Source organism: Fistularia commersonii, chromosome 19 (genome assembly GCF_037954325.1).
Source record: "Fistularia commersonii isolate RoL2024-O1a breed Wild chromosome 19, RoL_Fcom_v1.0, whole genome shotgun sequence".
Classification (NCBI taxonomy): Eukaryota; Metazoa; Chordata; class Actinopteri; order Syngnathiformes; family Fistulariidae; genus Fistularia; species Fistularia commersonii.
The window spans coordinates 3,330,001-3,344,874 of NC_141302.1; the positions used below are offsets into that span (position 1 = coordinate 3,330,001).

At 49.3% G+C, this 14,874-nt stretch overlaps 1 protein-coding gene across 3 annotated transcripts in view; it reads left to right on the forward strand.

The window, feature by feature from the left end:
• Positions 1–14,874, forward strand: part of nhsl2 (NHS-like 2) — a 63,272-nt gene that overhangs the window by 22,961 nt on the left and 25,437 nt on the right. The window contains exon 1 of one of the 3 annotated variants that reach the window (XM_086166326.1): positions 2,687–3,060. The exons of the other annotated variants lie outside the window; for them this stretch is intronic. Within the exon in view, the coding sequence (XP_086022452.1) occupies positions 3,036–3,060 (25 nt within the window). The 5' untranslated portion in view covers positions 2,687–3,035. Of the gene's footprint in view, positions 1–2,686; positions 3,061–14,874 lie in introns of those variants that run through there. 3 annotated transcript variants of the gene reach the window in all.

Below are 14,874 nucleotides of genomic sequence, written 5' to 3' on the forward strand. Positions count from 1 at the left end.
TAATAGGCGCGATGGAGAACGTGGAGCAGGACGGGGAGGTTTGGATCCCTCACGTGCGCAGCTCTGCGGCGCCGTAAACACACCCCGTATGCACGCTCTCCGTGCACCCAGGAGTGTGTGTGTCCATGTGTGTGTGTGTGTGTGTGTGTGGGTGCTGACACAAAATGACAGCCGACCCGCCGCCGTTCACCAATCAGCGGCAGACGCCGTAACCGCCGCCGCCACCGCCGCCGCCACCGCCGCACTTTTGACCTTGACATCAATCAGCGGTCATGTGGCCCGCCGCCGCCGCCGTGCTTCCTGTTTGCAGAGCGGCGTGGACGCTCGCCGCTGCCGCCCGCCCTCTCAACTCACCCCCAAAAGTATTTATCTAAACTACAAAGTGTAGCGCAACGTATATATTGTTGTTATGGTTGCCTCCATTTTGGTCGTGAAATGCTGTGGTCGGAAGCGGCGAACAAACGAGACGCTCTGATTGGCTTACGCCTCCCCGTGTCATCAGATTCCCTTATATGGCGCTCTGGACAGCCAATCATTGACCAGAGGGAATCCAACCGGCGACCTTCTGATCCAGCTTGATTTATTACCGTCTTTGCTTTCACGTTTGCATATCCATGGTTTTCCCTTCGCTGGCAGCCTCTATATCCTACAGAACACACACGCACACACACACACACACACACACACACACACACGAGCCGGGCGGCGTTCATTCATACATTTTCAGCACTGGTGATGTCATGTTCAGCAAAGAGCAGCACCCTGCAGCAAGAGAGAGAGTGAGAGAGTGAGAGAGTGAGAGAGTGATAGAGGGTGTGTGTGTGTGTGTGTGTGTGTGTGTGTGTGGCGATGAGCGCACGGCGGCGGCGACGGGGTTTTGGGGGGAAAAAGAAGCGAGGGATGCGAGCGGACGGAAAGATGCGGAGACGGAGAGCAGGAGGTGCCGGCAGAGGAGGAGGAATCAGTGGAGAAGGAATGAGAGGAGACTGGAAAACAGCGGCTGAGAGTGTGCACGTGTGTGTCTGTGTGTGTGTGTGTGTGTGTGTGTGTGTGTGGGAGGGGGGGTGCTGTTGCCATAGCAACCATACAGGTGTTTAAACAGGTCAATTGAACACCCGATTGGCACTCCACCAGTGGCCAACAAGCGGTCGGTGTGTGCGTCCCGCGTTCACCGCCCGCCCATTCAGTGTGTGTGTGTGTGTGTGTGTGTGTGTGTGTGTGTGTGTGCACGTGTGTGTGTCGCCTACTGATGTGCTGGATGTGCTGCAGGCATGTCCCACCGTCACTTTATCAAAATGAATGGCTAATGTGACGGCTGTGCATCAGCGTGTGTGTGTGTGTGTGTGTGTGTAGGTGTGTAGGTGTGTGTTGGTGCACATGTGTTTCTGTGACAACTGTATGTGCACAAGTGTGTGTGCGTCCTTTCGATTCAGCAAACCGCCCACTGTGTGTTTCCATAAGCGCTCGGGAGAAGGTCGCCATGAGAGGTCGTTTAACTTCTCGCCGGAGACGATGCTACATGCTAGTTTGGGTCATGTGACCACGTGACCATGTGACCTGTAAATCCAGGGGTGTTTGGTCACATGACCTGACCGCCGGCGGCCCCCAGGGTGAAATCCGCTGGTTTCGCCACGGACTTAAAAAAAAACGCCTTTCGGAAACAAGTTCCCTTCCGTGGTGTTGAACTTTCAGAGCAAAGACTCTGATTGGCTGAGGTTGCGTCCCTAAGCAACCATTATCTTCTGACCTCTTCTTGCTGTCGATGACACGTCCTTTATTATCCACACCTCATTGTTTTTAATCCGCCACCTTGCTCCCAACTTGATTTGGTTGCATAGCAACGCTGCATCGACCTCCTGGATAAAGGTAATGGCGTCCTCTTGGCGTCCGCTTCCCCACGAGAGGCTGCCCGCCGCCGCCGCCGCCGCCGCCGCCTGGACCGTGTCCTCGCTGCTCCTTTGACTCCGCCGTAGGAAACTCGCCGCTTTGCTTTAAAAGTCAGGGAGGTCATTAATCACTGGCCTCCTCTGCGGCGAGGATGTGCCAAGTCAGCGGCGGTGCGGCGGCGTGCCGCCGCGCTTCTCCGACAACAATTAGCCGTCTGTGGATCGCAGATATCAAACAATAGTTCTGGCGCCGGATGAGGCCGTGCCCATGGACGCCGCAGGAATCACAATACTGTCGCCGTGGTTACCAAAGCTGAAAACGTCTCGCCGTTCCCCCCCCCCGACCCTCAAACCGTGACGAGGCATCACGCTAGCTGAGAGGGAAAACAAATATGGCCGACTCACATCTTGTCCTCCATCATTGTAGTCCAATTCGGCTTCGTCGGCCCTCGGCGTTGTAGTTTTGATATTCCCGCCAGTTCCCGTCACCCGTCGATGCCACTTCCTGTGTCCCGCCTCCTCTTGTTTTTCATTGGCTGTCAATGTGTTTGATTGACAGCTGGACCAGCCACACCCATTAACCCCGGTGTGTTTTTTTTTTATTTTAAAATCCAGCAAACTGAAGTAACATATAAAAACTGTACAAGTTGCGACTTCGACGGAGCATTTCTGTGGATTTTTACCGTGTATTTTATTGCATTTTTCCGCACCTTCCTGCCGTTAGCGGGGGTGGGAACATGTGGAGGAGAGGAAGGAAGTGAACGCCGGGGGGGAAGGAGGAGGAAAAGAGGGCGGGAAAGAAAAAAAAAAAAAAAGAAAAGAGAGAGAGCGGCCACGCCCCGCTGATTCGGCGGAGTTTCGAAAGTGAACACACTCCTGGGAGGAAGAAGAGGAGGAAGGGTCCCGCCACCTCCCTTTCTTCTCTCTCACTCCCTGGACTTTCTGCACTTTCCCTCCTTCTTTCCTTCTTGCACCTCCCCTCAGTGAGTCACAGAGTGAACCTCACTCCTCCTCCTCTTCTCCCGCTGTTTCGCCGTCACACCCCTCCCTCCTCGGCGGCGGCGGCGGCGAAGGATGAGGAGGAGAAGGAGGAGGAGGAGGAGGAGGAGGAGGAGGATACCGCCGCGCTGAGAGTTCAGGGTCACGGACATGGAGGTTCTCTGGGCTCGGTCAGGTAGGAGACGTGCACACACTCCGTGTGTGTGTGTGTGTGTGTGTGTGTGTGTGTGTGTGTGAAACAAATGGAGGAATTTGAAGTACAAATACTTACAAATACTTGAACATACTTCATCAACATGGTTGTTTTGGAATGTACAGTATGTGTATGTGTGTGTGCATGTGTGTGTGCGTGTGCGTGTGCGTGTGTGTGTGTGTGTGTGTGTGTGTGTGAGGGGTAGGAACGGAGTAACACGGGGATGAAACAAATGGAGGAATTTGAAGTACAAATACTTACAAATACTTGAACATACTTCATCAAGATGGTTGTTTTGGAATGTACAGTATGTGCATGTGTGTGTGCGTGTGTGTGTGTGTGTGTAAACCACAGTGAGTGCAAGAAAGTATTACAATGTCCTACACATTTATTCAAACACACATTTAGCCTGAACTTTTATCATGTATCGGTGTGTGTATTGGTGTGCGTATCATCGTGCGTGTGTGTGTGTGTGTGTGTGTGTGTGTGGTTATGTGTGTGTCCTGTAGATGAATGGAGTTCCTGGATCCCTGGAACCCCCACACACAAACACACAGACACACACACACACACAGACACACACACACACACACACACACACACACACACACACACAGACACACACACACACACACACTTTGTCTGTCTTTTTCACCCTCACACAGGTCTGTTAAGGAGCTGCAAGGTCAGCTGGGGGCGTGTATGTGTGTGTGAGTGTGTGTGTGAGTGTGTGTGTGTCCATGTGTGCATACACACACAGACACACACTGGTTTGCAGAGCGTGCATTTTTACTCTGGCATGGTCACACTGTGGTTTCAGCTTGGTTACAATGGTTTCCAATAGAGCAATTATCCTAATATTCACCACACACACACACACACACACACACACACACACACACACACACACGAACACAAACGCACGCATACAAATGCACACACACACACACACAACTGAGGCTTACCGCCATTTTACACTCGAGTATGGAAAAATGACGGGAGGCTCGAACCATGACACACACACACACACACACACACACACACACACACACACACACACACACACACACACACACACACACACAATCACACGCCTGTAACACATGCACACGTACATCAAGTATTTCACATGCTTATATATCATGTTCAGAGAATGATAGTGTGAGACCAACTCTCTCTCTCAAACACACCCACGCACGCACACACACACACACACACACACACACGCACACACACGCACACACACACACTCATTATCTCTGCCGTATTGTCCCCGCTGACCGGTTTAATACGAAAACAATAGGGAAGGAAATCAAGTCTCAGAGAGTTTATATGCAGATGAGTTGCTAAACGCAGCGCTATGATTGGATGGATGGGGGCGGAGGGGGGGGGGGGGTGATAGGAGGAAGAGGAGTGAGCGGCTGAACCTTCAGTTTGACCGGAAAATTAACTTTGACCCTTCTTGACTGAAACCACTTGAACCCTGTCGGTGTTTTACGCGACCAACACCAGACAGAGTGTTATTACACTGTTATTACAGTGTTATTACAGTGTCATAAACTGTCATAAGCTCCGCCATGCTGACCAGCATTTTCTAATGGAGTCTTTCATTTTTTTCCCTATGGAGGGTTTGTTGCTCTACGATCGGCCGATCGCAAACACACACACAAACACACACACCTCAAGGTGAAAATACCGATGCAGTGCAACAATGTCTGGCACAGAAGGGTGTGAGAATTTAGGAAATCTTAACCTCCTGAAACAAGAGCGTGAACAATGCTCGGGCTCGGAGTACTTCCTCTTCCGTCACGCGGCGATTCGGGCGCTTTTTTGCGTGAACGTTTAGCAGTGTAATATGTATGACTGTAATACATGTGGTATAACATGATAATTACACAACGCCTGAGAAGTGTGAAGTTAAGCTCGTCAAACGTAGATGCAAACAAGCCGGAGAATAAAAAGACGGGTCATTTTTAATGAACCGACCGCGACGCGGCGTCTGCATCCTCAATCATGGCGGGACGCAACTTGATTGACAGCTCTCTCGCCTTCTGTTTCTGTTAAAGTGACACATGGCCTCTGTTAGTGTGTGTGTGTGTGTGTGTGTGTGTGTGTGTTGTGTCTGTAAGCTCCTTATCTTCCAAATGACTCTTGAGCAGCAACGCCTCCATGGGTTTCTCTGTTTCATTAGCTTAGCGGAAATTGCTCCTTCAGGCTAAGCTACGTAGGCTAGGCTAACTAGCGCGGAAACAGGAGTTCTGCCTCCGTCTGTCTCTCCGCATCTGGTATTTATGGCGGAAGACAATTCATCCAGATGAACGTTAGAGGCGACTTAATGCGTCCACCGGCGAGCCCTGGCAATGATTGCGTTATCGCCGTTTCCTGTCTCCTGCGAGGCAGACCAGACGCGCTAACGCCGTGGGAATAAGGAAATCGTTGCTGTGGAGTCTGCCGGCGCCAGATTGGGATTGTGGTTTATCATCTGGTGAGGTTAAGTGGCGTCCAGCGGCGTTTGCTTGAAACGGCGTGTTGAACCCGTCCGTGAGCGGTTGATCTCAACAGGAAGTGATGCTGCCCGCCGCTGAACCCCTCACAGTTTTTACACATCAGGATACCTGTTAGCAAGAATATATGTATATATATATATGTACACACACACACACTCACACTCACACGTACACACACACACACACACACATACATATATATATGTATGTATGTATACACACACACGTATGAAAAGTATGCATATATATGTATGCGTGTATAAACACACACACACACACATATCATTACATACACATATATATGCGCATACAAACACACGCACCCATATGTAGACATGTATGAACATATCAGCATGTATGTGTGTATATATATGTATGTACATATGTAAACACACCCACTCACACACACACACTCCCACAGACATATATATGTATGTACATACACACACACACACACATGCATATATATGTATGTATGTATACACACATGTATGTAAAGTATACATATATATGTATGTACATATATAAACACACACACACACACGCTCACACAGACATATATATGTATGTACACACACACACACACAAACATAAAATATTCATATATATGTATGTATGTATGTATATAAACACACATGTATTACACATATATATATATGCATATGCACACCCCCACACCCCCTTATGTATGTAAAGTATGCATATATATGTCTCTACATATATACAAACACACATATCTATATATACACCTATAAATATATGCGCATATTAACACAAGCACACCCATACGTATAGATGTAGGTACATATCGGCTATATATGTAAAAAGACTACTCAATTTCCCCCCCAGTATGGAATGTATTATTGATTACTCATACAAATGTATTGGGAAAAGTAAATAAACAAACAACATGGCCGCCGGGCCAGCGGGGGGGCGTCTGCATCGCAGTTTGCTGCATCAAATATTTAAATCCCGGTGCCTGCTGGCGGGCTTGAAACGTTAAAGCGACAGGAAGTGCCGCGTCGCCACGTCGGGGGTGATCAGAGACGTACCAGACTCGGACGCTCGCCGTGTGTTGTCACGGCAACGGCGCTTAGCGTTCCCCCCCCCCCCACTGTGTCAGTTTCTGTCCTTTTTAATCATTTAATCATTGATATGAAAACATTTGTGTCACCGGGCCAGTTTTTACAGATGCTTGGTGTGTGTATACTTGTGTGTGTGTGTGTGTGTGTTTTTGTGTGTGTGTGTGTGTGTGCAGTGCACCTTGAACCATCTGTTTCCCAGTGTATCTAGCATCAGGGCGTGTGTAATCGCCAGGGGGTCAGTACACACACATGCCTTTATGTGTGTGTGTGTGTGTGTGTGTGTGTGTGCGTGTGTGTGTGTGTGCGCATGCAAGTGTGTGTGGCTGCCCTGACGTGATAAAAGGAAGATCTGACGGCAGGATGAGTGCACATTGACCTGCGTTCACGGGGTCATAAGGTCACGGCGAGGTTGCGTTGAGTGAGATGGAGACCTTGGAAGATCTGTGATGTCACTTCCTATGTTGTTCCTGTTGTTCCTGTTGTGTGTGTTTGCGCACACACGCACACACACACACACACATCCCCTGTCCCTGTCTTCCACACTGGGGCAAGCCTTTGGATCCCTATCAGCTGTCTGACCCGGTTTGACCCTTGGGGCGGCGGCCTCCAATGAAATTTGTCGTTTCCGTCTTTACTAGCGCGCTAACGTTGTGTTTGGTCTCGATTACTCCGCCTGGAGAGGTGGAGACGCCAGCGGGGAAGGGGTAAAATGTGGAAGAACAACAACAGCAAGATAAAATAAAAAATGGACGCTTATCAAGCCAGAGCTGAAGCCAGAGTGATTGACGTCTTCACTTGTGTTTGGCGTTCATCGCGAGGCGAGCGCTGTTTAGCGATAGCCGCGGTATGTTTGTTTCATCAGTCACAGAGAGAAATGTGTGTGTGTGTGTGTGTGTGTGTGTGTGTGTGTATGTGTGTGTGTGTGTGTGTGTGTGTGTGGACGCGATGTATTTTTTCAGGACTTGCAGCCGCTCACAGATTGAAGTATAACCTCCTGGGTTAGCGTTAGCATAGTTAGCTTGGACGGTTTTGACCCAATATACAGACACACACACACACACACACACACACACACACACACACACACACACACACACACAAACTCACACACACACACACACACACACACACAGTCATGTAAGCTGTCAAGCTCACCTGAACCAAGATGGCTGCTGCTGACTCAACATAACTGAATAGCCTCAGGATTTGATCAAAAACACGCCCCTTTACTCTGATTGGTCATCCGGTCACAGGGCTATTTACGTGATTGGCCGTGTGTTTAGCCGGCAGCATCCGTAGCGTAGCTTTGCTGAAACGCGGCGCCCGACTGAAGACGAAATTTCAAATCTGTTATGAAGATCGTCCGCTGACCCGGTTGTTTGTTCTAACCACGCCGGTGTCTCGCCGTGAGCGAATCCCTAATTGGTCGGCGCTGGTTGGCAGCGGTTGGGAAACCAACGCTAATGACGATAAAGCTCATATTTGGGACGAGGAGCTCAAATTTCACACGGCCAACAGCGCGGAAAAAGGACTTAAGATTTTTGGAAATTGGTTCCCAATTCGGGTTTCGTCTCAAATCATCCGCCGCTTCTTACGACTCGGACGTGACTCATCCGCTGGCAGCGGCGGCGAGCGTTAGATCACCGCGGCGTAGGGGAGATATATTCCGAGCCGCGTCAGCAGAATCCAGCCATCGGGTGCTGTGTGCTCCTGGCAGCACGGATTTCCACGATCTGCATGTGTGGCGTTCCCGCGGAGGCCTTCATCACTCTGCAACGTCTCCCATCGCAGCCAATCAGAATACACATACATACATATACGTGTGTTTTGATTGGCCGGGACGCCAATGAGTCATTTTTTTCAAAATTCCGTAATTCATAATTCTAGCTTGCCAAACCCGGGGCCCTACATCACCAGCTGTGTGTGTGTGTGTGTGTGTGTGTGTGTGAGAGAGAGAGAGAGTCACCTCTGTATCTTGGGTTTCCAGACAGTGTGATTCGGCCGTATCCGTGGCAACCCTCTAAGAAATGGCCGCCGCTCATTACGAAAACACAGGCATTGTCTAAGTTTTTCTGTGTGTGTGTGTGTGTGTGTGTGTGTGTGTCTTCTTCCTCCAACCAACCATCGCAATCGAAGTGACGCGAATCTCTTCATCTGTAAATAGCATTTAATTGGATCATTGTTCCTGTTAGCAAACACGGGCTAATGCAGCATCCACACACACACACACACACACACACACACACACACACATCTATTGAAAGTTCCTGCCGTCTGAAATGGCCATCTGGCACGTTGAATGTTTGTGGTTTATCTTTCTGACTGCAAACACAAGCACAAAGACACACTAATAACACTTTCATTAAAACACGTGGATTTTGCGTGCATTTGCGTTTATTACAACTTGTTACTGTGTAATTAAGTCTTTATAAACACCTTTGAGGGGGCGCAGCCGTGAGTACCTGCAGGATGTGGCTCACAAAAGTGTAAAATAAAGGTCCTTCCTGCAGCAGGAAAGCAAAGCTCACAACTTCCGTCCATTGGCCTGGTTGTTTCCGGGGACCTCACAAATCCTGTATGCTGACGCTGCGAAACATCCGGTTCTTTCCAGTTATTAACAAAACTGTTAATAAATACGTGGCCGTCGCCGGGACGTCTCAGGACGTGTCCGGTCTTGCAGAAGGCACCTTCTTGCAGGCAAAGGAGAGGATAAGAGGCTTCCTTGGCGAGGCGATGGTGCGCCCGTTCGCCCTGCAGGGGGTGGCACTGAGCCATGGAAGGCGCCTTGGACATGCATTTGCACACACACACACACACACACACACACACAGATAGTGAACATCCCATAATAACACGACGAGCTCTGCTCTTTAACTGAGATTCCGGTCTCCCACTGGGAAGTAAAAATGTCACACACACATATACACATGTGTATGTATATAGATGTGTATGTGTGGATGCAAACAGAGAAATAGGTGAATATCCCATAATAGCGCTGCGAGTTCTACTTTTTTCACTGGGATCCAGTCTTATAATTAGAAATGTCAAATATGATATATATACACACATTAAATACATCTAAAAAAGGATACAAATATTATTTCTCTTGATTTTTCTATATAATTACAGATAATAATGTAAAAATCTAAAAAAATTAATAGATATACACACCAATACATACTTACATATATATGTATGTATGTAGATACATATGCATACACACAAATTTACATACATACATACATGCATGTATGTATATATGTGTACACACATATGCATCTATATATATACATACATAAACATAAACAAATGTAATTATACACACACATATACAAATGTATATATATGTTAATACATATGTATGTACATATATTATGTATACGTGTTTGTACATATTTATTTAGATTTTAAATTTTTACATGTATATATGCAAATATCATATATAAAAATGTCCTGTTTTTCAAATTTTGCATCCAATTCTGTTCTCTTAGTTTTGCCAAATCCCGGTTTACATCAGGCTCACCCCAGTAAAACAGGCTTTCGAGGTCAGGTGACCGGATCGACCAATCACAGCTCAGGAAACCCTGAGGCTGACACTATTGGTTTTTTACAGGAGGTGCGAACGGCTCCGGAGGGAAGCTAACGATAATGAATTTACATGCGGTGCTTTGTCGGGGGCATCATCGCAGCCGACCTGCGGCGCCGCCCGCTCGTAACGCCAAAGGTCGGGGTGGAAAACGCCGCCTGCTGCGCCTCGATAACAACCTCCCGGGTCGGGGTGGATACCGGCCTTCATGTCGGCCCAAACGTGCGTCGGTAAATCTGGTTAACGGTCGCAGCTTTTTATCAACAGGGACGAAAAGAGCTCGTGCGCGTCCGCCCCGAGGGTGGGTGGGTGTGCACGAGCGTGCACGATCAATCGCATAATGCTTTAAGCCCATTTCCGCGGCTCTCCGGTGACAGTGTTATTTAAAACGGGACATAAAGTGCTCAGCTGCAAATTGGGATAATGGAAAGTGCGGCCTGTGAGCCTGTTCTTCAAAGATGCGCACTCACACACACACACACACACACACACACACACACACACACACACACACACACAGAGGTCAGCATTTAGCGCCACCTGGTGACCACAGGTGTGAACAACTCTGTTAGCAATGAAATGCAAGCGGGGGATATTTTGTATTTACTCAGCCTTCTGTAGGTGTGTGTGTTTGTGTGTGTGTGTGTGTGTGTGTGTGTGTGTGTGTGTGTGTGTGTGTGTGCGCGTGCAATTCGTTATCTCCCAACCATACTATGGCTTGAAGGGAAATTCTGTTAGCATTTTCCGCTATAACCACCGCTATCACCCGTGCTAGCTGGGCTAATCTACAAAAAAGGCTGACATCAGATGACGTTTTGAGATTAAAACTGAACTTAAACTGAGATTTGGGCTAATCTGAGGTGGGGCCAGGGGGTCTCAGCCCCGGCGGGTATGACAGAATGGCAGATTGGGTGGCGGTGGCGACTACGCAAAGCTCTTTGAGTGACGACAAGGTGAAGAGTCGGGAAGGCAGCTCATTCATCACTGCCTCAATAGATGTCCTTACAGAGATACAGAAATGTGTGTGTGTGTGTGTGTGTGTGTGTGTTTGAGGCCATCGCTGCCCTTTTACTGAGTAGAGATATGGATGCAGAGATTGAGGGGCTTTTCTTTCTTTCTTCCTAAATCTGCCCGGTGATGCCCGGAGGCCTGTGTCTCTCCTCCATCCAATCCCTCCATCGTCCCTTTCATGTCACCGTGGTTACATAAGAAGGGAAGGATGGGGGGGTGGCGGGGAGGGGGGGGGGGGGCTCTGCTGAGAAGAACTGAGCGCTCTGTGTGTGTCTTTGGCCGCCGTTCAAGTTTTAATTAAGAAATTAGTACCAGCCTCAAAGGGAACGCATCTCGGCAAAGAGCCGTTTGTCGCCGATATCTGGTCGGCGCTGTCTCTTGGGCGTCGGCCGCCGCCCGGCTCCGAGCTGCCTTCAAAGGATGGCTCGCGTCGGACACAAACCGTGGAAATAGCTCTCGCTGATGAACGTGGCCTTTTTCCAAACGGAAGTGTCGATTCTGACGATACTTCTGAAACTAAAGTAGGGGCCAAAGTTTGTTGGAAGGGAATTAGATTCCAACGTGGGGGCTGCGTTCACTTGCACCTTCTTCAGGCAACAGCTCTTTGGGCATGTCCAGTACCTTCCATACACCATGGCTGACCCCTTTGAGAGGCCATGAGAGGAGCACCAAAAGACCAGATGTTGAATGATTGGTCACCAAAGGCCTCCATGCATGTTCTTCTTGAAGGACTATCGAAGTGTAAAGGACCAACTAGCTAGTGGACCGTCATTCCCTTGAGCCAAAAGTGGCGCCATTGATGAGGGGTGTTCTGTAATCACCTGGTTGAGCCATACCCTACACCTTCTTCAGGCAAGGCCTCTTTGGGCATGTCCAGTACCTTCCATACATCATGTCTGACCCCGGTGAGAGGTTACTTGAGGAACCCCACAAGAACAGAAGTTGAATGATGGTCACCAAAGACCTCCACGCATGTTCTTCTTGAAGGACTGTGTAAAGGACCAAGTTGCTCTTGGACAGTGGGAGGGGGTGCGACCTTCATCCTCCCTGGCTAATTCTTGGACTGTGGTCATGGAAAGAGACAGGAAGTCAAAGTGAAGATGTCTCAGGTGATTCCCCTAAGAGTAGATGCTCCACGTTTGAAAACAAAACCTCAGCGGTAATGATGATGTTAAAGATGAATGGATGACGCTCCTCTGCTGGACCATAATAGGTAATGCAGTACCATTCAGACATCTGGCTCCCGGAGGAGCAGGTGTCACCATTTCACCATTTACCGCCCTCCCCCACTTTGATCGTCACATTTACGGCTCATGATGGAAGTACTGACAGGGGCAATGAATGGAAGCATCACTTCTGGAACCACTTTGCGTGTTTAGTGGAAGTTCTCGCCGTCACCTGAGGCGTCATGGACGTGTTTTGGACTTTGCAGCGCATCCCGCGGGGCGTCTTAATATGCAAAGCGCCTTGTTAGACAGATGACTTCTCGCTGTTAATGTGCAACGGGCACCGTTGTAACACAGGTGTCTCGGAGGTACGACATGTTTATTACCTCATCCATCTCTCTCCGGTACTCGAGTGTCCCATTTCACTCAAACTCCCTGACTTTGGCAGATATTGCCTACCTCTTACAAAATCCGCTGTAGAACAAATGTTTGGTTTGAGTCCCCCCACCTTTCCCAACAGCAGTGAAGTGGTCGTAAAGCTACAGCTGCGCATGTGGAGGTTGTTATCTTTTACAGATTGAGACGACGGGGAACCCTTGCTCTTTTGGATGGAGATCACAATATCCGCCGTAAATCGAAACGCGCATCTTACGTTGCGCGTCTAAATCTTGACGAGTCCTGTTTCTACTGCATTCGTAACCGTGTCATTACTGTTTTGTGTATGTTTTAAACACCGGGCGTAGAAATTGAACATATGTTTTTGCCGGTTGCTCGCTCCTTTACTGTTAGTTGCAGTTGTTCCGCTGCCACCTAGCGGACCGGAGTAGCGTGACCCTTATTTGGCTGCATTGTGTACCGGATGCTGTGTCGGTATCTTCACGATACCGGTCCAGTTTCAACTGGTTTAAATACTGAATAAGTTCAAAAGTATTGTGACAAAATCCCAATATCAAGTTGATCATCAAATTTTAATGCAATCACATCTCAGATGTGGCCAGATGTTGCCTTTGCAAGATGTAGCCCCAAAAAAAGGGTAGAGTTGCGAGACATCTTGGGGAAAAAGAGCAAACAGCGGGTAAATGGAGAGAGTTGTGAATAACGGTATGCATGGCTTCCTGTCTGTGGCTGATGCTAACCGACATGCACGTCTGTAGCATAATTGGCGGCGGTCTGGTGGGAGATGGTGCGAGAGCAGCTTAGCGAGATGACGTCTGGAGCTGCCGAGGTGGAATCTCAATTCTGTGCGACGCGAAGATGATCACCACGCCGGCTACCAAAGCGTCACGCTGTCGCTGGATTGGCCACAGACATGAACAATTGCCCGTTCTCCAGCCTGGAACCAGCCTCCATGGGTTGAAATCCCCCACATTGGCCTTACATGGACCCCCTCCCAGAAGTTTCAAGCGATTACTTGACTCGTGGACGCTAGGTGCAAGGCGACCACTTCTTGAGGAAGTCAACAAGTTGTGTGTTTTCCTCAACATTGCCTCTCATATGTGTAGATACTTCACTCCAGACGCCAGAAAGTGCCCGGTAGCCTGCATGATATGCGCCTGTTAGCTAACTGGAGTGATGCTAGCAGCGCTGAAGGGGGTGGTCCGGTGCAGTGGTCATGAAGCAGCTACGCAGACAAGAAGAAACATTAGGGCACGGGTTCGCTTGTTAGCTTGCTAGCTAACTGGAGTGATGCTAGCAGCGCTGAAGGGGGTGGTCCGGTGCAGTGGTCATGAAGCAGCCATGCAGACAAGAAGAAAAAGCAGGGCACGGGTTCGCTTGTTGGCTTGCTAGCTCGTTCGCTTGCTAGCTAGTTAGCTCGTTAGCTTCACCTTGAAACCAGGACAAAGTGGAGGCGACTGAGAAATGAACTCTACGACTCCTCGCCCGCTGTCGCGTGCCAGAGTGACGATGTCATCAAGCGACCTGTTGACCCGACTTGCGCTTACTTACTTGTGGGGGTTCGGCGGTCCACTATCTCGTCGGTTCAGTCTGACTCCTGATTGGACGGCGCAGCACACCGTAGCAGGACCGTGAGAACATTTTGTCCTTCCCCTCCGAGGCGGGTACCCGAAAACACCAAACCCTCCGATCTCTCACAGCGTCGCGATCGTCTTTCTCTCTGGCGCCGCTGTGGAGGAAGGGGGGGGGGCGGAGCCACGTTAGGGATTTCCCGCTTTTTGTCGCCGGCGTTCTATCATTCGTCACATGGCTCCGTCGCGGCGCTCTCGGATCCGATTGTCAGCCGGCGGCGACGGTTTTGACGGTGACGCGGGCCGACACCCCCCCTCCCGGGATTCTCTTCCCCTCCACCTTCATCCCTCTGTTCTCCTCCCTTTAAATGTCATCCCTCCTCTTCTTCTTCTTCTTCTACTTCTTCTCCCTAACGCCTCTTTGTCTCCTCGCCTCCTTCTCCCTCCCTAATTAAACGTTTTCCCTCCAAAATC